Source organism: Sus scrofa, chromosome 17 (genome assembly GCF_000003025.6).
Source record: "Sus scrofa isolate TJ Tabasco breed Duroc chromosome 17, Sscrofa11.1, whole genome shotgun sequence".
Taxonomy (NCBI): Eukaryota; Metazoa; Chordata; class Mammalia; order Artiodactyla; family Suidae; genus Sus; species Sus scrofa.
In genome coordinates, this window is record NC_010459.5 from 26,345,306 (window position 1) to 26,369,059 (window position 23,754).

Here is a 23,754-nt window from a genome sequence, read left to right on the forward strand (position 1 = left end):
TGGAGGTCCCATAGCAGCAAGGACAGTGCTGGAGTGACACCATCAGGGATCTCTCTCTCTGCAATGCCACATGGACCCCACCCTCACCCGGTGGCTCCTACAGGCCAGCAGCTAGTCCTCAAAGTCCCAGCACTGCCCCTCATCGGCCAACCAGAGTCAGGGGAGAAGGCTCTCCAGGACAGACCTCAGTGCTCCAGCCTCGCCTGCGAGCAGAGACTGCGGGCAGCTCCAGCAGAACGGCAGGGCTGGGAACAAAGGAGAGGCACCATGGGGGGTCTTCCCGGAGGAGGCAGCTGGGTAGGCAGAGCCCAGAACATGCCCACCTCCCCTTGAGGGCTGTGCTGACAAGATATCTTCATAATCCAGCCCAAGCCCATATCCCTGTCTCCTGTCATCACACTCGGTTGGTTCTGCCTTCCGGGGCCCCGAGCACCACCTTCCCCCATCAACCATCCCAGGATCCGCTCCCCTCACACCGTCTCCCCCTGGCCCAGCACTCCCACTTCCTCTGCCTAGAATTCCAGATACCTTCCTTGTCCAGTAGATGCCTCCCACAGCCCCAGCCCTCAGGACACTGACTTCAGCATCATTTAATACAAAGCTAACAGCAGGGCCCTTAAACCTTGGTGGGGCAGGGGCACACCCTCTACAGGGAAAGCTTCAGAGACTAAGGGAGAGGGGCAAAGGCGGGGGGCCCCTTAGGGCAACTGCCACCTGCACCTCAACCTCTCTCCACGTCCCCCAACCCTAGGCACCTCAGGGGATCAGGGTAATTTAGGAGGAAAACTTGACTTGGAGTTCATAGGTGAGTGCTCACATTTGCCGTGGTCCAGGATCTTCCAGAGTGGACTTGGGCACAATGTTGTATCTGGCAGGTGGCCCGGGAAGCCCAGGAGGGGGTATGGAGGTGAGCCAGGTCTGAGACTGTGGACCCACCTCCAACCCTTCCTACAGAGGGGAGAGGACCCTCCAGCTCCTGCCCCTCTCCCATGCCCCAGGACATAGGGCCAGCCTGTATGTGCAGGAAGAGTGTCAGGTGACCTTGGTGGCCAGGTTTAACCCAGGATACCTGCAGTGCCCTGGGGGAGAGAGGTCACAGAGTAGCTCCCCAAGGCTGTGTCAGCAGAGGAGATGGGCAGGTGGAGGACTCCTATGGTTGACCCTCCACCTTCAGGCTGGGCACTGGACTTTCTGGGTCCACCTGGCTAAGGGGCTATGCCTGCAAAGGCAGCTGTATGAGAGCAGTGTCCACAGAGGGCAGTTCCACAATCCAGGGAGCAGGGTCAAGCCCTCTGCGGGAGCAGACTGCCCAGCCATAGAAATCCACAGCCTGTGACCTCCAGCTGCCCTGTGAACACTTGAGATATGGACTCTGGCAGAGATGGAATTCCTAGAATAAGCCCCGCAAGTAAATGGCTCCAAAGCAGAGGAGCAAACAGCCCTGACTGGGAGTCTGACGAGTGCATGGCCCTCAGTCAGGAACCAATAATAGGACATCACTTTTATTCGCACTGACTATATACGGGCTTCTTTCTAAAGGCTTTGGTGGACCACCTCCCTTGGTCCTCACAGCCCCTTGAACTAGTCTGAGAGGTTATCCTCGTCCTAAAGGAGACTGATATTCCAAATGCCTCTTGGATGCACAGAGGGGGCCAAAAAGTTACCTGTCTGGACCCTCCTGTTGTGTTCAGAGCAAACCTCCTCCCCCAGTGCAAATGTGTGAGCTGCAGGAGGGAGGCAGAAACCAACACCCGCAAGGACTGAATGTCTGGAAAACATGACTAAGTTCCCACCCACAGGAGACACAGTCCAGGAGGAGAAACAAGACCTGGAGGAAAACAAGCAAGAAAAATTAAACCCCAACACCAGGCAGTGACTCGAGAGAGGCTGCCACCAGAGCATCTAGCTGGGGCCCCAGATGTCCTGCTCCTGCTCTATTACCAGTTCTGTGAAGTTTCTAAAAAGTGTCTGAAAAAGTACTTAGAATGGGACCTGGTGGATGGAAGGGGCTATTGCTTCCTACTCTATTTGCCAACAGGTTTTCCACCCCTTGCAGGGCTCTGCAAACAATTGTGCCCCTCCCGCCCCCAAACAGGAAAGCAGCCCCTTTCATCAAGGCTGGGAGGGGCCTCCTACTGGAAACAGGACCCCCAGGTCTTGGGAAACTGCTGAGAAGACAATAAAATTAGAGGGAAGGGCAGTGAGCAAATTACAGAGCGGGAATGGGCGGGGCCAGAAGCCTCTCATTAGCCTGGTTCTCTGTGGTCAAAGCACAGGCCCTGGGGGAGGGATTACCTACCTCCTGGGGGACAGAGGGCCCCTCCAAAGCTCAGGGGGCTCCAGCTCCAGCCTCAACCTTCTGGGAAGACCCTGTCCCCTCCTGGCTGAGCCTGAGCCTGATTTTCCTCATCTGTAAAATGGGGCTGATGAGACCCCTGGCTCACAGGCAATGACCAGGATTCATCCAAACAGTACTTCTAACCCTGGGTGATATTGTGAAATACCAACATTTGGGCTATAGCCCAGTAACAGCAGGTTGAAGCTAGGTCATGCCTGGAAAACGGCTAATTTGGTTCATGGCACCCACACTGAGATGGCTGTTTTGGGGGTCACTCTCCTAGAACATGAAGCTATTTGATGACAATGACTGACAGAGTGTTGACTAAAGACAGAAAGAGGCTTGTGAAGATTTGTTAGAGAGTTAAAGCGGAAAATCACGGGGTTCCTGTCGTGGCTCAGTGGTTAATGAATCCAACTAGGAACCATGAGGTTGCGGGTTTGATCGCTGACCTTGCTCAGTGGGTTAACGATCCGGTGTTGCCATGACCTGTGGTGTAGGTCGCAGACTCAGCTCAGATCCCGAGTTGCTGTGGCTCTGGTGTAGAGTGGTGGCTACAACTCCGATTAGACCCCTAGCCTGGGAACCTCCATATGCCATGGGAGCAGCCCTAGAAAAGGCAAAAAGACCAAAAAAAGGTGGGGGGGGAGTAGATCAGGAATTAAATTGGGTGGCAAGGGAGGGAGTGAAATCTCACCTCACTGAAAGGCGAGATTTGAGCAAAGATTGGAAACAGGTGAGGGGAAGAGCCAATGGCATGAAGGACATTCCAAGACAGGGAGCAAAGGGGCTGAGGCAGAAGTGAGCTTGGGGTCCTGAGGGGCTCCAGCTCCTACTGAGTTACAAACCACCATCTTATGTGCTCTGGAATTCTGTGGGTCAAGGACTTCAGGTCTACAGGGAATGGCTCCTGTGACTTAACACTTGGGGCTTCAGCTGGGGGACCATGACTGTCTTGGGGTGACAATGACTGGACCTGGCACTCTCTCTAGATTGTGCTGTCCAATACAGCAGTCACCAGGGGTGGGTGGCTATTTAATTAAAACCTTTGAAAACTGAAAATTCTATTTCCTCAGTTGCACTAGCCACATTCCAGACTTAGCAAATAAAAATGCAGTAAATTTGGATATCAGAAAAACAATTGTTTTGTTAAAAGCACATCCCAAAGATTGCATAAGACATATACTAGTTAATTTCAGATTCATATTTGACAGGGGCTTCTGCTGTTTCTTTTAAACCCTAGCAGACACATGACTATTGGCCACTGTACTGGACAGAACATTTCCATCACAAAGTTCTACGGGTTACTGCTGCTCTGGAGATTTCTTCATTCACTTGTCTGGTTCCTGGGCTGGGGTGACTTGGAGGTGGGGCTTAGCTGGGACCCTGGACCTCTGCTATACCTGGCTTGTCTTCTCCCAGCATGGCAGCTGGAGAGAGAGACTCGAGATGGGAGGAAACAGAAAGAAAGGGTTTGAAAGAAAACAGAAAGAAAGGGTTCCTCTGATCTATACTGGAAACCCGCCCCCCACCCCTTGTCACTCTGCCCCATTCTACAGATTAGAAATGTGTCACTCAAGCCAGCCCAGGTTCAAGGGGGAGGAGAGTCCCAGGCTGAGCAGTCACGTTACAGAAGCACGCATGGGATATGGGTACATTGGGAAAATAAAACCTCGAAGTGGGTGGGGGCTTGCAGTTGCTAGAGACTTGGGCCTTTATGTTGCATAAGATGGATCACAGAAAAAGAATGTGTGTGTGTGTGTGTGTACACGACTATATGACTGGCTCACTTTGCTGCTCAGCAGAAATTGACAGAACATTGTCAATCAACTGTAAAAAAGTAATAAAAAATCTTTTTAAAAAATGGCACCATTGAAGAATTTTTTTGTAGATTAAAAAAAAAAAATCAGCATATGAGACTTAGATTTTAAAACGAGCCAAGGGAAGGAGTGAAAGCTTGTCCAAGGCAGGGCCAGGGTGCACTGAGGCAGCCAGTGCTGGTGATGCAAAGGATCCCTGTCCAGCCTGGCCTCTGCCCACCTCCTCACAGCAAGACCCTCATGACAGCACCTCACACTGGCCTGTCTCCAGTGAGACAAGCGATTTGCAGCCAGTGTAATCAGCAGGGGGGCAGGAGCCCTGCAGACACAAAGACTTTTGTATAGAAAAACATTCATGGGAACCCCATAGGCTTCACAGCAGGCGTTTTCCTCTCAAATGCCCAGACTGGAGATTTCCTGTCTTCTAGGTCGTCCTAGGGCAGCTAGCAGCTTCCTGAGCAGATTCCTGGAAGAACAGGCTCTACTCATGGCTGACTACAGACACTCCACTGACTGCCTCTCCCCTGGCCCCTGGACATCCTCTTCCTTTGTTCTTCCTCCTGCCACTTTTTCTGCCCCCCCGCCCCAAATCTATGCCGCCTGCTTGACAAAAGAGTTTGGGGACACAATCAACCCCTAAGGATCAGGGAGGCCCTGGCCACTGTGGGTGGAACCAGCTGGAATCCAAGGCTGCCTTGCCCTCAAGTGATCCACTCAGCTGCTTTGCAGAAACCTCCCTTCTCCTGGTGGACAGGCCAGCAGGGAAGTTGGGAGTTTCATCCCCAGGTCCAATTACCAAAATGGAGTTCCCATCGTGGGCCAGTGGTTAACAAACCTGACCAATATCCATGAGGACACAGGTTCAATCCCTGGCCTCACTCAGTGGGTTAAGGATCTGGCGTTGCTGTGGCTGTGGTGCAGGCCAGCAGCTCCAGCTGTGACTCAACCCCTAGCTTGAGAATTACCAAATATCAGGCCTGATTCTGGAGTCATTGGAACTGGCCTTAATACCCAGCAGCAGTTTTTATTTGCTGTTCCAGAACCTTGCCTTGTCTTATATTATCTGAAGCAGAAACAGTCCCCTCCTGTGATAATTTTTTGGCCACACACATGGCATGTGGAAGTTCCCAGGCCTGGGATCAAATCTGTGCCACAGCAGTAACTTAAGCTGCTGATGACACTGGATCCTTAACCCACTGCACCACAGGGAACTCCCTTCTCCTGGGTGGAGGGGACATGGCGAGGAACAGCAACATGACCTCCATTCCATCTTTAAACTCCACTAAAATGTCGGGAAAAGGGTCTGCACAGTAACAATCTAAAACAAGGACAGTCATAAACAGTTGCCGAAACAGAAGCAGCCAGGCCAGTGTTCCACTACATAATCTTTGCAACAAGCTTCAGCTTCAGCAGAACCACTATCCTGACCGCCCAGGTCCCTCCCCTTTTGACTGATGCTAAAAATCCTCCTTTAGACAAGAAAGGGTGCACCAGATGAGTTAATCCAAGAGCTGCAAAGGCTACCATCAGAAATAAAATTGGCTGTGGGCTAGGATTATGGATACTCCTCTTCCTGGAGTCTTTCAAGATTACACATCTCACAATTTAACAAGCTTTAAAAGTTTCATTAAGCATGTAAGTAAAGCACGAAAGTTTAAGACCCAATTAAAATCAAAATCCTTCTAAAATGGCTCTGTTAAATCATTTACAGTCTAACAAACGGCACTTTCACAGGACAGGAAGACTGCTGGAGGAAGGGTCACGACACCCTCACTTCCTCCCTGTTTCCCTCCAGGGGGTCCTGCAAAAGGTGTTCAAGCCTCTGGACCATGGAGACCATTCCAAAAAAAGAAGATAGTCAACAGTTCAGAACCTCCTAAAGAAATCCTCACTATGGCATCATTTTCTTTTCTTTTTTATTTGTCTTTTTGCCATTTCTTGGGCCTCTCCTGAGGCATATGGAGGTTCCCAGGCTAGGGGTCGAATTGGAGCTGTAGCCACCAGCCTACACCAGAGCCACAGCAACGTGGGATCCGAGCCATGTCTGCAACCTACATCACAGCTCACGGCAACGCTGGATCCTTAACCCACTGAGCAAGGGCAGGGATCGAACCCACAACCTCAAGGTTCCTAGTCGGATTCGTTAACCACTGAGCCACAACGGGAACTCCTGGCATCATTTTCTGTAAAATACAGTACACAAAAATGGGGGGGGGATGGTCTAGAAACAGTGATTTTTAAGGGGTATGGTTAAAGGGTTTTTACTTCCTAGTTTATACTGCTTGTACTCCTTTCCAATAGTCAGAAACAAAGATCAGAAATAGAAAACAAATGCTTTTTGAATAGTGACAAATTAAGCCTCCAATAAGGAATCACTGTGCTCTGCATACCCAGGGGCAAGGGGCGCTGAGTATGTGTTGAGGGGGGTGGGAAACAGGTATGGGGAGGCGCCCCAGGACCTCTCAGCACCCAGCTGTGCCTTAAGTTCAGGAGCCCCTGTCCAGAAGCAGAGTTCCCTGCCTTCCTCCTGGCACATGTCACATGGTTGAGCTCTGTATCCATTACCTCACAGCTGTTTGACAACAGGAGGAGCAGCCTCAGCAATAATGGTTTTATCTAGGGCCACCAGGAATGAGGCCCACATGAATCCAGGAGAGGACTGCTGGGCTAAGATACCGTCTGGAACTTGAAATCTTGGATCCCATGACATTCTTCTTCCTGCTACAAGATGATCCTCTGAGCACCTCTGCAGGAACACCAGGCTTCCCCCTCAGTCACACCCAAAGAGGTTCCATAAGCTGAGGGCAGACAGCTGTCCTAGGTGTCTCTGCCCCCTACAGGTGGAAGGCTGATGGTGCAAGGCTAATACTCCCTAGTCTGCAGAAACAGCTTTCAGATAGAAACCACCTCTTAACAGAGCTGGGTCAAATGAACCTCAAAACCCCCAAGATAGACAAGGCAGAGTGATCCAGGAAAATGAGGGTGGGACAAGCAAACACGTGGTGAGAGCCGGCCCACTGCTTGTGCCTTGTCACTAATGAGAATGAAGGCAGGCACAGACTTCCCACCCAAGCTTCACAGAGCAGAGGCAGTCTTCCCTTGCTCATCTACATCCCCTCGCCCTCATCTTTCTCTAGAGAAAGGGCAGTACCTAACATGCAGCTGTGTGCTACCAAAGTGTCACTAGGTATCAGGTGTCTCAAAGCAAGCCTCAAATTAAACAAAAGTCTGTGGCACAAAGATGTGAGCACCCTGACATTGCCCGCTTTCCCACGTCAGGACATGGGCTCCCTCTTCAGCCAGTTCCCAAACTCCTCAGAAGGAACACAGGTTTGCACTGAAAGGCAGCAATGGCTCCACTGACTGGTATGGGTAGCTAAGAACTAGAAACACCCCTCACCCACCCAGAACCCCATGCAGTTTCATTACTGACCAGCAGACTACATTAAGACTTTCACATTGAAGGTAGACACAAACACACTTGAGATCACCACTGTAAAATTTACTTGAGGGGAACTTAGTTGAAAGCACTGCTGCAATTTACACATTTGTCTGGCTCAGAGAGGGTGCCTTCTTGGGCACTAAGCAGGGTCAGGACCACAGCATTCCAGCCAACAATTTCACATCCAGCAACAGACCTAGTCCAGCTCAGGTTCAGTCCCCAGTCCAGGAACTTCCATATGTTGGTCAAAACAAGAGTGAGGAAACTTTTACATAGTCTCTAATTATCTTACTAATAATTACAAAGGTTAAGATGTTATAAAACTTCACAGGGCAGAAAACCTGGCAGGCACCACCCTTAAGGATTAGTCACACCAATGATGGAACAGATATACCCTAAAAACTGGTCTGTAGTCTTCAAAAATGCTAAGATTAGAACTGAGGCTAGGACAATTGAGAGACACCAAAGCCCTCACCATCCTCAGGGCTTAGGTGCACCTGGCCTTGTTTTCCACAAAAACAATGTATGGTACAGCATGGATTATTATTTTATTGTATATCTTATAATAAAAAGCCTAAACACACACATTCCCCCCTATCACCATTAAAGGGGGGGGTTCACATCTTAATGTAGATCGGGCCATCTTCTCAAAGAGGCTGTATTACTTTTCTTAAACCCTTAAAATGCTTCTCTCCCCTTAAATATTTATATCCCAACTATAAAAATGGAGTTGCAAAGGGTATATATAAAGATATGAGATTTTTCTTGGATTTGCTATAGTATAAAAAAATTAAGGTGACTAAAGAACCATGAGAATAAGAAGGGGGAAAATTACCTAATGAAGGGATGGAATGTCTGTTACCTCTAACAACAGCTGAATCATGTTGTAATCGGCACCTGCCCTAAAAAACAACTGGTTTGTAGGGACACAAGCACATGAAACAGTGAGCCTACATGTGCCAAGAAACTACTCAGACTTGTCTCCAAAAGGCACGTGATTCCCATGATCTTTCTTAATTACTAAAGACAAATTAGAGGAGAACCCAGTATTTAGATTCTACCCACTGTGAGGTATTAAGTGCATAAGGAAAACATTAGTTATGTCCAAGTACATGCAATAGAAATACTTTTAAACCAACATGGTTAAATGTTAAGATTTTTAGAAATCAAAAATTATTTATTCACGTATTTTTAAACTGAAGTCAAAGGTAATAAATCTTCCGTGGTAATGATTCGAGTGCAAGTGATGCTGGCTCTCTTTACATTCAAGCCCTTTGTTCAGTTGTTCTTGAACAAGTCAATGCAGCTCTGCAGGAGGGAGACATTGTTCTGGAAGACAGAAGTCAAGGTGGGCCAGTGAACATTCTTGAGCCAAGACTTCCTAATTACTTAAGAACTAACCTCAAACCACTGACAGCTTTTCACAAGAAATCTGGGCTGGTATTTTCATTAAATGACAACTGAACCATAATTCCCCTGATCCCAATTTCATGTTGGTGAGTTGCCACTTCAGCCTCTCTACCCCCGCCACCCCAGGTTTCCTCCCAGTGCAATCGTGCCAATTCTGCTTATGTGACTTAACCTAAACGCAATATAGATGAAGGCCTGAAAGACTGGATAAAAAGCAGCAAAAAAACTAGTTGGGTGAAATTATAAATGAGATTTAAAATGATAAATACTCACTTAGGACTTGTTTTTACCAAGTCCTCATCTGGAAGAAATTCTGAAAACTTAGAATACTCAGAACACTATGCATAAATAACATAAACGATACTTTAAAACTCCAATTTAAAGGATCATACACAACACAGAATAAAGTGAATAAACATCTCTGTTGTCTAAATAAAATTTAAAATAGAAGCAAATGTGTGAAGTAGCCCTGCTTTAACCAGTGCTGATGGCCAGTGACAGTGATCCAAATGCCCTGGACCAGACAGCACCCTGGGCAATATCTACTGCACCCAGAAACCACCCCAAATCCTTACAAGCTTCCTAACTAGGATTGTATGTGTTCTAGCACTGAGAACACTGTTCTCCATTTTTTTCTGGGCTAAATTATGGTACAGAAATTAAATATTTAACGAAATTTCTATTCCTTTTTAACACAAAAAAGAGTAGAAGACACTTAGCAAATTAGAGAACAATTAATTTAAAAAAAATTTTTTTCCAGAGTTCCCATCATGGCGTAGCAGAAACAAATCCAGCCAGGAAGCATGAGGTTTTGGGTTCGATCCCTGGCCTCACTCAGTGGGTTAAGGATCCGGCGTTGCCGTGAGCAGTGGTGTAGGCTGGCAGCTACAACTCTGATTGGACCCTAGCCTGGAAACCTCCATATGCTGTGGGTACGGCCCTAAAAAGACCATTTTCCATGAAAATTCCAGATAAAAGGACCGTATAATGCTATGACGGATGTTCACAAATTACTGGGACAAGTCCTTCAGAGTGTGGTCCACAAGGACCTCAAGAGGGAAGCCCAGTAACCACCACCAAGAAAGCTCATCTCAAAAAGCAGTATTTCATCAGAGTTCTCACTACGGCACGGATGGTTAAGGACCTGTGCAGGTTGCAGCTGCAGCTCAAGCTTAATCCCTGAGCTGAGAATTTACATATGCTGCAGGTGTGGCAAAAAAAAAAACCAAAACAAAAAAAATCAAACACAAACAAAGAGGGCACTATTTTATCAAGACATTATGGATTTTTGGTTTGCAGTAGGTAAAAAAAAACACTCCAACAAATGGCTCTCACCCACAACAAAAACCACAAAGCAAACTAACTCCATCTGCTTGATGACACTGGAATAGTGAACTGGGAATTGGGGAAAAAAAAAAAAAATCCCTAAAAGTTGGCTTAATTTGGCAACACTTACCCTGGCATGCTTTATTTCCAGTTCTGACATTTCAATTAGATTCTTTCTAAATGCCGCCACTCTCTTTCGTTTGAAATTGATCAGCTCTACAAAAAAAAAAAAAAAGTTTACCAAGAAAAATTGAACAATTTCCATCTTTAACTTTTTTTTTTTTTTGGTCTTTTTTTCCTTGCCTTTTCTAGGGCCACTCCCATGGCATACAGAGGTTCCCAGGCTAGGGGTCTAATCGGAGCTGTAGCCGCTGGCCTACGCCAGAGCCACACCATAGCTCACGGAAATGCCAGATCCTTAAGCCACTGAGCAAGGACAGGGACCGAACCCGCAACCTCGTGGTTCCTAGTTAACCACTGAGCCACGACAGAACTCCTCATCCTTAACTTCTAAATATTTTTTCTGGCCACACCCACAGCATGTGGAAGTTCCCAGCACAGATCAAACCCGAACTGTAGTTACAACCTGCACCACAGCTGTGGCAATGCTAGATCCTTAACCCACTGTGCCACAGGAACTTCCCAAGTATCATTCTTAAAAATTAAATGATCTCCAAAGCCTTGGGACACTACCGTATTTTCTCATATTTTTATTATCTCTGCAATCAGATCACATCAGCACAGTGTTACCAAAGTGCTTACCACTGCATTTAAATAACCACAACCCAGAGTTCTCGTTGTGGCTCAGTGGTAACAAACTTGACTAGTACCCAAATACATACATACATACATAACCACCACCAAATCACTGACAGACTTCCTGGAGAATTCTGAACTGAGCAGCCTTGCCCTTTCCTTCTAGGATCCAATGCTGTGGAGTGCCCTATGGAGGTGGTGGGTCACACATATTTGCACTAAGGACCTTTTTTATGGAGTACTTTTAAACTTTGAAAACTGCTACTTTCACGTCCAGACAGCTTTTCAATGCTGAGACCTATAGGACATGCCACCTTTATGACTATCCTTCCCTTTCCTATTGTCACCAGTTCCTATTGTTCAGGATTAAGGTCCTATTAGTAATTAGGCTAAACCAAAAAAGGATACTAACTCTTTCCATAAACTTAGACAGTCCTTTAATCAAACTCCTCCCTTAGCTTAAGGTGGTACCCCAGGGTACCCAGGAGCAAACTTAATCCCTGCATCTCATCTATATGACACTGTCCAACAGAAATCTAATACAAGCAGCCACAGCAAAAAGTGAAAAATCAAAAAATGTATAGTGATGTAAATCATAGTAACTTGGATGTATCAGGCTGATCTTGCTAGATGTCAAGATAAGCTCTCCTCCTTCCCTGAGGACCAGGACTCAGAAGAACCCATCTGTCTCCCATGATTTCTGCCCACTGTACTACATTTGTTCAATCCAGCCACAACCTTAGAACTTCAACCAAAGGCAAATAGGTCAAGACCCATTAATCTCTACATTCTACAGAATATTATAGTTTTAAATATCACACACCCAGGCTTACATTTTGAATAGATGACACAATCAAATAACATAGGGATAAACCTTAGGCAATAAAGACAGACTTAAACTGGCACCATTTTGAAGCACTTTGGTTTTTCTTTAAAAAATGATTACCAAAGTCACTACACTCTGGCCTATACATAATAGCCTAAGATTTTTAACTCATTAGTTTTGAATTGTTCTTCTTCCTTATAAATTTAAATTAGTAGTTTTGTTTTGTTTTAAGGCTAGAATTTAATTCAGGTATGGGCCGGCAAGAAGTTCCTCTGAGGAGTTCCTGCTGTGGCTCAGTGGGTTAAGAGTTTGGCTGCAGTAACTTGGGTCACTGTGGAGGTGTGGGCTCAATCTCTGTCCAGCACAGTGGGTTAAAGGATCCAGCCTTGCTACAGTTGCAGTGTAGGTTGTGACTGTGGTTATATTCAACCCCTCACCCGGGAACTTCCATATGCTGCAGGTGCAGCCATTTAAAAAAAAAAAAAAAAAAAAAAAAAAAAAAAAGAAGTGAAAGAATCCCTGTGAATGTGTCTGCAGGCCATCTGCAAAGATTTTGTACAGAGAAGGGACTGCAGTCCTGAGCAGACAGGAGCCAAGACAATGGAGCAGAATCTACTCCAGATACACCTAGGTTTTAGAACCATGGAGATGGAAAAAGTCCCAGAGAAAACTTACCATGGGGACTTGGGGTGGAATTCTGAGTTGAGAGTGAATCAAGTATAGTATCCCACTATAATTTACATTCACATTCTGGAAGACATGTCTTTTACTCTTTGCTCTGGGCCCCTTAAGAACTACAGGGCAGTCAGATTCCCCAAGGAATATGCATGTTAAATGGGAACGTTACACCATCTCCTAGTAAAGTTAAACTATATTTTAAAAGCCCCTTACTCTGGAATGGTAGAGAACCCCATGGAGATGGACTATGATTCGTGATGAGTATGTGTGCACATCACTACACTTGCCCACTGTCACCTGAAGGGTCTAGGAGCAGAGGCACCTCAGAAGCAATAAGCACACTTGGTACTCAATCCTGTTACTGTTCCCTAAGTAAAAAGAACTGGGCTCCTAGAAGAAATGATGATTTTCAGAGCTGGAAAAACACCAGAAATGAGGGGAAAGTGGACACAACATACCTTCAGATAAACACCCTAAGACATACTCACTACTAATAGAGTACTCTACTGGCAATGCATAATCAGAATCCAATCGTGAGAGAACAGACCAATCAAAAACAAGGAATAGTTCATTTGCAAAAAGAGATTATGGTCTTCGAAAAGGCAAATGTCAATTAAAAGAAAAGGGGGAGGCTGAGCTAGGTTTCCTCTAAATTAAGGCAGAGTTCAAAGTTATGATTACTAAATGCTATCTAAGACTGGAGAAAATGATTGTAATAAAGTGAGAATACAGACAGGAGACTGCAATCTAAGCAAAAGCTAAGTTTACTAAAGGTGGTAACTATATAGTAAGGATGTGAGAGAAAAACATAAACAAGTTTCTAGGGATAAAAAGACCAAGAAAGATACAAGTTAATCTCAAATGATTTAAAAAACAAACAAAAAAACCACCCCAGATGTGTTGATAAAAATCACAAGTGGGAACACATGTAGATGTACAAGTGACAGTGAAAGGCAATCAGGACAGTGAGGTGACTCCAAGTCAAGGATGCATGGTATGGGGGTTCTCTGCACCATCTGTGCAACTTCTCTCTGTAAGCTTCATTTTATATTTATTTATTTTTGCTTTTTAGGGCCACACCCTCAGCACATGGAAGTTCCCAGGCTAGGATCGAATCAGAGCTGCAGCTGCTGGCCTATACCACAGCCACAGCAACAGATCCGAGCCACATCTGCGACCTACACCACAGCTCAAGGCAATGCCAGATCCTTAACCCACTGAGCAAGGCCAGAGATCAAACCCCTCATCCTCATGGATCCTAATCGGATTCATTTAAACTGCGCCACAATGGAACTCCCTCTCTTAAGTTTCAAATCATTTTCAAATAAAAAGCAAAAAGTAAAGAGCTCAACCTTCTTTTGCAGATTCAGAAAGCTGTTCAAATTTCTGGCAGCATTCTTGCTGGTGTGCCTCAGCCAACTTGATGTCTCTGCTTTTTAACCGGGCCTTATCCAATGCTTTGTTTGAATTCTCATAGTCAATGAGGGCTTTGGTGCGTCTGTATAAGAGATCCTGAGAAGAAAATTAACAGATATGTAGTTAAACCTATCCTAAAAGATCTCTAGAACAGAACAGGAAGACTAGCTAAAGTACTCTAAAAAACAGACCCTGAACCATGGTGCCAACACACCGCCTGATGTACCTCCCCATTTTTTCCCCTCAATCTCAACATCAGGCTGGGAACAGCATTGAGAGCCTTTCCAGAATTCTTTATATGGAGTAAAAGAAGAAACCCAACAGTGAAGACTATAGGATATTTTTACCCTAGTTGACTCAATAATAAAAAGTAATTTCAGACAATAGTGTTTATCAAAACATATAGAGCAGAGTCAAGTGATAATGCTATGAGAAAGCAACCGGGCAACCAGGTAGCAACAGTCTTATAACCCTACCTTGCCAACCCAACCCTCTAGGGAATCCACCTGAGCATCTAAACTGAAACAGAGTCTTTGTAACTTTACAGCAAAGCAGAGGCAAACTCACTATCTAAAATCAAGGTTATGGAATTTCTGTCGTGGCTCAGTGGTTAACGAATCCGACTGGGAACCATGGGGTTGAGGGTTTGATCCCTGGCCTTGCTCAGTAGGTTAAGGATCCAGCGTTGCCATGAGCTGTGGTGTAGGTCACAGACTCAGCTCGGATCCCAAGTTGCTGCAGCTCTGGTGTAGGCCAGCAGCAACAGCTCCGATTAGACCCCTAGCCTAGGAATCTCCATATGCCGTGGGTGCGGCCATAGAAAAGACAAAAAGACGCCGCCGCCCCCCCCACCAAAGGAGGTTACGGTGCATGTGTGTACAACAGACATGTACATTCAAAACCGCAATTTTATCATCAGCTGTTTATTAAAGTAGAAGATAAACTATAAAAAATAGAGACTAAAGTGTATAAAATCACATCCAGGAGTACCCGTCATGGCTGAGCAGGTTAAGAATACAACTAGTAGAGTTCCCGTCGTGGCGCAGTGGTTAACGGATCTGACTAGGAACCATGAGGTTGCAGGTTTTATCCCTGGGCTTGCTCAGTGGGTTAAGGATCCAGCATTGCCAGAGCTGTGGTATAGGTCGCAGACGCGGCATGGATCCTGTACTGCTGTGGCTCTGGCGTATGCTGGTGGCTACAGCTCCAGTTAGACCCCTAGCTTGGGAATCTCCATATGCCACAGGAGCAGCCCTAGAAAAAGGCCAAGAAGACCAAAAAAAAAAAATACAACTAGTATCCATGAGGATGCAGGTTCAAGCCCTGGCCTTGCTCAGTGGGTTAAAAGATCCTCCAGCATTGTTTTGAGCTATGCTATAAGCAGGCAGCTATAAGTCCAATGTGACCCCCTAGCCTGGGAACTTGCATATGCTGCCAGTGCAGCCCAAGAAAACAAAATAAAATACATATCCAAATATTTTACACTAAAATAAAACCAACCTTAGGGAAAAGAATGAATTTCTACTTCCTGATATTTTCCAGTTAAGCATTTTTCCTAACTTTATGCTGCCTGATTTAGTACATTTCATATAAAAATATTTTAAACATTTTCCTTCATGACAGTGCTAGTGTAGTGAAGAATACAAGCTTCACTCCCAAAGGTCATTTTGCTTACCACTTAGTCTTGCTTTTGGTTAAGTAATGCTTTATAATATGCTTTATAACTCAAAGGCTGTAGTGAAACTGCAATTGAATAAAAGATCACAAACCCCAAAATCCTTTCTGCCTCAGAAGCAGCCACTTTGGGGAAGTTCCCCTGTGGTACAACAGATTAAGGATCTGGTGTTGTCACGGCAGTAGCTTCTTGGGTCACACTGTGGTGCAGGTTCTATCCCCTGGCCCAGGAACCTCTGCACACTATGGGTGCAGCCAAAAACAAACCAATTTAATCCCCCAAACTACTCTCTAGCTACTCAGCATCGGCCCTACTGCTCCTAAGCAATACAAACTCAAGACACAATGCCACAAAAAGACATATCACTGTGAAAAGCGTTCAATCTAAAACAGAACTAGAGATTACATATACACCCTTCACAATAGAACTTAAGAACTGAGAGAGTGACTTTCCATAAATGCCTGATATACAGAAGACGGACACTTACCATCCACCAGTGAACTTACTGCTTGAGACCAGCAACCTTAAGCCAATGAACTTACTGCTTGAATTCTTCCTCAAAATACTCTCCCCTGGAATCAACTCAATTTTTGGTAATTTGAATCTGCCTACTTCTTTATTTTGACTGATACCACTTACTGACAAATTCCCATCTTCTTTCAACAAAAGTAGTCTCTATCACCAGACCTCTCCTGGGTTATGGCAGGAGTTAAAGAACTCTTGTCCTACCTTAGCAGCCTCAATGTTGAGCATGTAGTACCGGAGGAGCTCTGTCAGCTTCAAGTCTTCATCTGAGGAGACCCGACTCTCTACTTTCTGTTAAAAAATCAAAAGTCACCACCATCACCTAAACAGAAATCCATATATATTATGTATTTTGAAGCTTGTAAAGACCAACATAAAAATCCTTACCCTAAGTTTTTCAAATAGCTCAGCAACCTTCAATAGGTACCTGCAAATATACACAATTTTGGCTTAAGGTCTTCAATCAGGTATGCAATACCCTCTTATCAATCCTCTACGAATGAATGGCTAAATTCAGGAGTCCCAGTCTGTGGTGCTTTAGATAAAGTAGTGCTTTCAACACTACTGGCACAGTCTAGCAGAGAAGATGGTTATAAATTGCATACATTTACAGTTCCACACCCACAGCCATCAGTCTCTCTTGGTGCCCCCTCAGCCCCCTGTGTGCAGAACCTGTGTTAAAGTCAGGTTTTCTGCTATAATACAAATATACTACTATTTTGTCTTGGGTCTGCCATTAGCCTGACTTCCATTTTCAAGTCAGAAATACTACTACCACCCATTATACCAAGCCTCGGTGTAAGCAAAACACAGCCATCCCACAGTAACAGCAAGGGATTGATTCCAAGAAAGCCCTCCCAACCCCACACAGACATCAAAATTCACAGATGCTCAAGTCCCTTATAGATGGCATATTTGCACATAAGGCACAGACACTCTCCTGTATACATAAAATCACCTCTAGATTACTTAACATACTTAAAACATAAATGCTATGAAAATAGTTTCCGATGTGTAGCAAATTCCAGTTTTCTTTTTTGGACCTTTCTGGAATTAAAGAAATATTTCCCATCTGCAGTTTTTTGAATTTGCCCACACAGAACCCACAAATACACAGGGAGCTGATTATGCCACCTCAGAAAATAAATAACCAGGATGGAGAAACTGTAAAAAAAAATTCATATAAAAAATGCTCAGGATCAGACTGGGGTCATTGCTTTATCCTTATGACCACCTTAACCAAATCTCTTCAAGTAAAGTGTAAGCACCATTTGCCTCAACACACAAAGCAATCTTCACTCAAAGACAGTTCCACACACACACACACACACACACAAAGGAGTTCCCGTCGTGGCTTAGTGGTTAATGAACCTGACTAGAAACCATGAGGTTGCGAGTTCGATCCCTGGCCTTGCTCAGTGGGTTAAGGATCCAACGTTGCCAGTGAGCTGTGATGTAGGTAGCAGACACGGCTCGGATCCTACATTGCTGTGGCTCTGGTGTAGGCTGGAGGCTACAGCTCCGATTCCCCTAGCCTGGGGAACCTCCATATACCTTGGGATTGGCCCTAGAAAAAGCAAAAAGCAAAAAAAAAAAAAAAAAAAAAAAGACAATTCCAAAATCAAAATAATCCTCAAGAAACAGACAATAAACTTAACACAACTGAAGGCTTTGACAACAGCTACCATGGTTGGTCTAGATAGAAGTCCACCACAATATCTTACAAGTATTTCTGTTCAGAGGGTATGAACGATTTGAGTGGTGGAGACCAGTCTACCCTCAGTGGGCTTGTACTCATTCAGAAATGAAACTACATAGTCATTACTCATATTTCATAACAGTTTTCAATTACAGGATTAGACAAAATGTCTTCCAACAAAAACTTACTTTTTGATGACCGTGGGCTCTTCTGAAGCGAGACTATGCAGGCAAGCTGCAGTGTGGATATAGTCGTCAGCAACATCTGCAGGAACAAGGAGAACCTTCTTTATATCGAGAGCTGGAACGTTAGCAAAGCAAAGTGGCTAATGGGTAAATGCACTTACTTTTATGAGATCTGGTCATTCTGTCAGCCTTTGCACATGAATCCTTGATTCTATTATAATAGTTAATGAGAAAATTCTTCTCTTGTTCAAAGAAATCATCTACCTCCTGAAAGGTTAGGGGGAAAAAAAGCAAAGCTTTTAAAAATATGAATATGTATTTTATATTAGAAAAAACATGAAATAAGCTCATGCATAATTAAGTTTAACCTCTAAGGACCAGCAAAATACAAATAACAAACTTTTATGAAACTGGCATTTCATATCTGAGATTAGCAAAGGTGAAATGCTGGCAGGAAATGTCAACAGAGAACATTCTGAAGGGCCATTTAGCAAAGCCCAGTAAAACTCAGCAATTCTGCTTGCTAGAGTGGACGTTCTGCCTGGAAAATGGCTACCTTGCCTTAGATACCCTTATCTAAAAAATTTGGTAGTTCCAGACTGGGAGGCAATATTGGCATCCAGTGGTCAGTGACCAGGGAGCCAAACACCCACAATGTCTGGGGACAGAACACCTTCAGCTGCACCAGGGTTTTCAAATTCCTGACAATGCCCTCTTCTCACCACCTACATCCTAGGCTCCTTACACAAACTCTCAAGAGACAAAGTTAGGTGCCACACAACAACTATTAAGGTAACTCCTGAAGAGCTGGGAGTGTGGTATTGAAGAGTGAAGAAATGTATCATACCCATGAGTAGCAAGAAATTTGTATATTTTATGTTCTAGAATAACACTGTCCAACAGAAATATGTGACCCACGTGTGATATTTAAACAGGTAAAATTACTTCTGTTATAATGTCTTTTCTTCCCATCGAGTCAGGAAATTCAGTTTCTTAATTACACAGGCTACCTACCAAGTGCAGTTCTGAAGAGTAGCAACAAATCCTGCACTTTTAGCTTATTTTCTTTTTTAACATAATTGAGAAGAGTTCCCGCTGTGGCACAGAGTTAGAAATCCGAATGCAGAGGCTCAGAGTGTTAGAAATCCAAATGCAGAGGCTCAGGTCACTGTAGAGGCATGGGTTCATCAATCCCCAGCCTGGCTTCGAGGGTTAAAGGATTCAGCATTGCCACAACTGCAGCTGATTCAATCTATGGCCCCCGGGAGCTTCCACACGCCACGGGTGCAGCATTAAAAAGAACAGTAATGATGATGATGCTAATTGAGAAAGCTCTCTCCTTAACAGAAAAGGAGAAAGTGAAGACGAAAGTACGGAAAAGCTCTTACTCCCTTACCTGGGAAACAGGACATTTGGGGAAAATAAGTAAAAATTCAGTGAACAGATTAAAAATAACCAAGATTTGAAAAATTATCATTTGAGTAGTACCATTTGCTTCCAAATACCTATTTTGTAGAAATAAAAAGTCACCTATTCACATCAAGAGAAGAATTTTTTCAAACAGCTAAAGACCACTTAACTTACCTTAACTCCTGAAAAAAGGACTTCATCAGCACTTTTCACCACACTTTTGAAAAAGCCACCAAACATCTCTTTGGTATTTTTCCTCCTAACACTTAGCTGAAGAGAAATCCAAAACAGTTAATGGTACGTATATTTCTCATCAAGTCCTTAACACATTCCAAGTAACTGTTTCCTAGGATAAGCACACACTTAAGATTACCAGATCTAAAATATCAAATAGGGAGTTCCTGTTGTGGCTCAGCAATAACAAACCCAACTAGTATCCATGAGGAAGAGGAGTGGGTTCTATTCCTGGCCTCACTCAGTGGGTGTAGGTCGAAGATGCGGCTCAGATCTAGTGTTGCTGTGGCTGGCAGCTGTAGCTCTGATTCAACCCCTAGCTTGGGAACCTCCATATGCCGTGGGTGCCGCCCTAAAAAGCAAAATAAATATTTTAAAAATAAAATACTGAATAAACAACTAAATCTAAGCACAAATTACATTCTAAAAGCATGACTTAGATATTGTGACAAACTATCCAGATACCAAGTTTTACTGGCTTTTAAATTCTTTTTGGAATTACTGTTCTTTTGTGCTGATATTCATCTTCACTGAGGAAATTCCTAAGTCAGGACTTACCTTATACCTGTTAAATGAGGAGAAATATTTAAGAAAGCAAGGGAATGTCTTCTTTCTTTGAAAAAAATGTGAATCTACTTAATTTCTTTTGAATAATCCCAAATTTAACTGAGCAGAGGTCAAAATCTTCAAGGAATGTTTTAGAAAAATGTCTTACACATTGGATTTACTGCTAGAGATTCCCACTGTGTTGAACTGAACTTTGAAAGTCAATTTCTCATAAAATATATCAAGTTTATTTTTGCACATTTTAACTGGATCATGGAAAGGGAATAAAAATGCCTTACATCTTGGTCATATTCCAGGAAAACATGAAAGTTTCGATCTTTACTGAGAACAGGATGAGAGGAGAGCCGCTGAAGGAAGACCTCATGAGAGGACACAGTCTTCTTAAAGACAGCAAGATACTCACTGGAAGAGAAACACAGAAGGCTTAGCTCAGCTGACAGGCACTGTGCTACTCCTGATTACACAGAACACCTGAACAGGACCCAAAGTATCTTGGTATAATTTAGTATTTAATTAGGTAATAAAGCAGTTCTCATTTTGGAATCTAATAGCCATCAAAGGGGGAAGTGATATAACTGGGGTTGATGGACGCCCACCCCACGTACAAAAACAGCCATAAACACTGAAAACCCTTTAAAACAATGAAAACCCATTAATTCTGCAGCCATGTATACAGCACTGAGTCTAACGAGGCTTGAAACTACCAGAAATTACAAGGTGGCTTCACCTCAATCTACACACTAAGATGACTACACTTCCCAATGATAGGAACTTGAGTCAGCTGTGTTTGGCACTCTATTCTCAGAGCTCAGTGAGCCCCACCCTAGATAACATGGGCCTGTGGCACCACATTGAAGGGAACTGCTGAGATGGATACCTGTCCTCCAATACACTAGAGAGGGGAGGGAGCTAAGAGGTCCAAGGATGGTTCATAAGATACTTTAATGCAAACTTCCAACTATGACACAGATGAATCCACTTTTCTTTGAAATAATTACAACCAGATTAAAATACACTTCTTGGGGTTATTATTAGAATGCTTCTTTTAGCAGCATTCAATGCAATCTAGTTTCAATTGTGATTCCAGGAAACTTCAGGGACGAATGTAGGAATGTATGTTATCAGTGGCCTGGAGATTCATACATAAAAACAAAAAAGTACAGTTCCTAAGTGTTCCCATTGCTGCTCAGTGGTAAGGAACCTGCCTAGTATGAGGGTTCATTCCCTGCCCTCGCTCAGTGGGTTAAGGATCCAGCGTTGCTGTGGCTATGGTGTAAGGCTAGTAGCTGTAGCTCCGATGACACCTAGCCTGGGAACTTTCATATGCCATGGGTGTGGCCCCCCCAAAAAGAAAGAAAATCCACTTACGCTTCCAGCTCTTGCTTCATCTTGGCAAATTCTTCTTTGGTCATTGACCCTTCACCCTCTCCCAGTTTTTGCATCTTTTCTCGAGGCCCATCAAAGTCAGGCTTCGTAGGTGCAGGTGGAATCTGCAGCAAAGACAAGTAATTCTTGAGTGCTCTCACCCCCACACTGATGTCCTAACTTGGTACCTGTGCACAGGAGGCAGGTAGCCAGTGGGGTCATCTAAAACTCAACTTGTGCTTTTAACCTTACTGCTTCTGCTTTGGCCATTTAAAAGAAGTATCGTGGAATTCCTCTTGTGGTTCAGTGAGTTAAGAACCCAACGTTATCTCTGTGAGGATGCAGGTTCAATCGCTGGCCTCACTCAGTAGGCAATCAATCGGGTGCTGCCATGGCTGTGGCATAGGCCTCAGCTGTAGCTCCAAATTAACAGCTAGTCCAGAAACTTTCATATGCTGCAGGCGCAACTGTAAGGATAAAAATAAGTGTCCTTCAGGGAATTCCCTGGTGGTTTAGTGGTTAAGACTCGGTGCTTTCACCATGCAGCCCAGGTTCAATTTATGATTTTCGAACTGAGGTTCCCACATCAAGCCGCTGCTTGCCGAGGCTTGATGTGGGAACCTCAGTTCCTAGACCAGGGATTGATCGTATGGCTTAGCAGGTTAAGAATCCAAGTAGTATCCATGAGGATGCAGGGTGCAGCCCTAAAAAGACAAGGAAAAAAAAAGTGTCCGCCCTACAACTGGGCACTCACTTTGCCATCATTTGTTCAGCTCATCACTACGGACACTTGGTAGAGTACAACAGTTTACCCTGCTTCAGTTCAATTTATATTACAATTGATGCTTAAATAAAACCACTGATGCACCATCAAGATTACAGTCTCTAGGCTTACAAAGAATTTTTTATTCTAGAGAATAATTAAGATTCTAATTTTGAGTGAACATTCTGAAATACAAGCTTCAGCACTGATTTTGTTTTAATTATTTGACAAGATTCTTCAGTTGGCCTGGCAGAAAAAAGCCACATTTATCTTTCCCTTTTATTTTCTGGCTTTGCCTGAGGTAGCAACACCACATCCTTAACCCATTGCACTGTAAGGGAACTCCCATCTCTCCTTTAACATCAGCTAAGTCTCTTCCTGCAGCCACGCATTCCCGCTCCATCTCAAGGGTGGAGCACAGACAACTGCTTCCTTGATTACACAGGAGAAGTCTTTGCATGTCACAATCAATAGAAATCAAATCCACCTGATGCCTGAAATGAAATGCCAAAGACATGCCAAACCCTAAGGCATATAAGAGTTCAAACTACATAACTACTTACCCCCTTATACTGCACATAATTTAAGGTCTGCTTCATCTTATAGCTCTAACACTATTTTCACATACTTTAGACCTCACTAGTAATAGTTAACACATACTCTATCTAGTTGACAGACTACTTTCACCATCTTTTTTTTTTTTTTTTTTTTTTTTTTTTTTAAGGGCTGCATCCATGGCATATGGAAGTTCCCAGGCCAGGAACGGAATCGGAGCTGTAGCTCCTGGCCTACACCATAGCTCATGGCAACGCCAGATCCCTTAACCCACTGAGTGAGGCCAGGATGGAACCTGCAATGCTCATGGATGCTAATCAGATCTGTCTCCTATTTTCACAATCTACTATAAAAACTGGATAAAAGTCTCCTGAAACAAAATGAAAGCAAGGTAGAAGAAACTGGCTTCAGTAATTATTTGACGATCCAAACTGCACTTACAATAAGCCCAGCATAGTCTGTAGTTTCAATAAGAGTGTCATGTAGCCACACAAAGTCTTCATGTTGCCTTGTAACAGAAAACTCTGGACTCTGAAACGTGGGCAGCGTGGTCTGCAATAAAAAGAGAAGTAACTGTAACCACCATGTTCAGATAAAATGGTTTGGATTTCAGCAGTGCACCATGGGAAAACTCTAAGTAATAAAACATCCAGCTTTATTATGAGATCCAGTCAAGAACAAGGCAACTTTTGATCATCCCACCATTAAGCTGAAATTCAACATGTTCTCTAGGGGAATTCTCTTCACACAATTCCACTGTTCAG

At 44.2% G+C, this 23,754-nt stretch overlaps 1 protein-coding gene across 5 annotated transcripts in view; it reads right to left on the minus strand.

Annotated features, from left to right (window-relative positions):
• Window positions 7,640-23,754, minus strand: part of SNX5 (sorting nexin 5) — a 28,733-nt gene continuing 12,618 nt past the window's right edge. For 3 of the 5 annotated variants that reach the window (XM_021078329.1, XM_021078332.1, XM_013985097.2), the window contains 11 exons: window positions 23,432-23,542; window positions 21,676-21,797; window positions 20,586-20,709; window positions 19,681-19,776; window positions 18,258-18,363; window positions 18,100-18,175; window positions 16,600-16,639; window positions 16,417-16,503; window positions 13,949-14,108; window positions 10,467-10,552; window positions 7,640-8,929 (listed from right to left, as the gene is read on the minus strand). In XM_021078329.1, coding sequence (XP_020933988.1) covers window positions 8,879-8,929; window positions 10,467-10,552; window positions 13,949-14,108; window positions 16,417-16,503; window positions 16,600-16,639; window positions 18,100-18,175; window positions 18,258-18,363; window positions 19,681-19,776; window positions 20,586-20,709; window positions 21,676-21,797; window positions 23,432-23,542 — 1,059 coding nt within the window. In that variant the 3' untranslated portion in view covers window positions 7,640-8,878. The remainder of the gene's footprint in view (window positions 8,930-10,466; window positions 10,553-13,948; window positions 14,109-16,416; window positions 16,504-16,599; window positions 16,640-18,099; window positions 18,176-18,257; window positions 18,364-19,680; window positions 19,777-20,585; window positions 20,710-21,675; window positions 21,798-23,431; window positions 23,543-23,754) is intronic. The other 2 variants (XM_021078330.1, XM_021078331.1) reach the window with 2 other exon arrangements.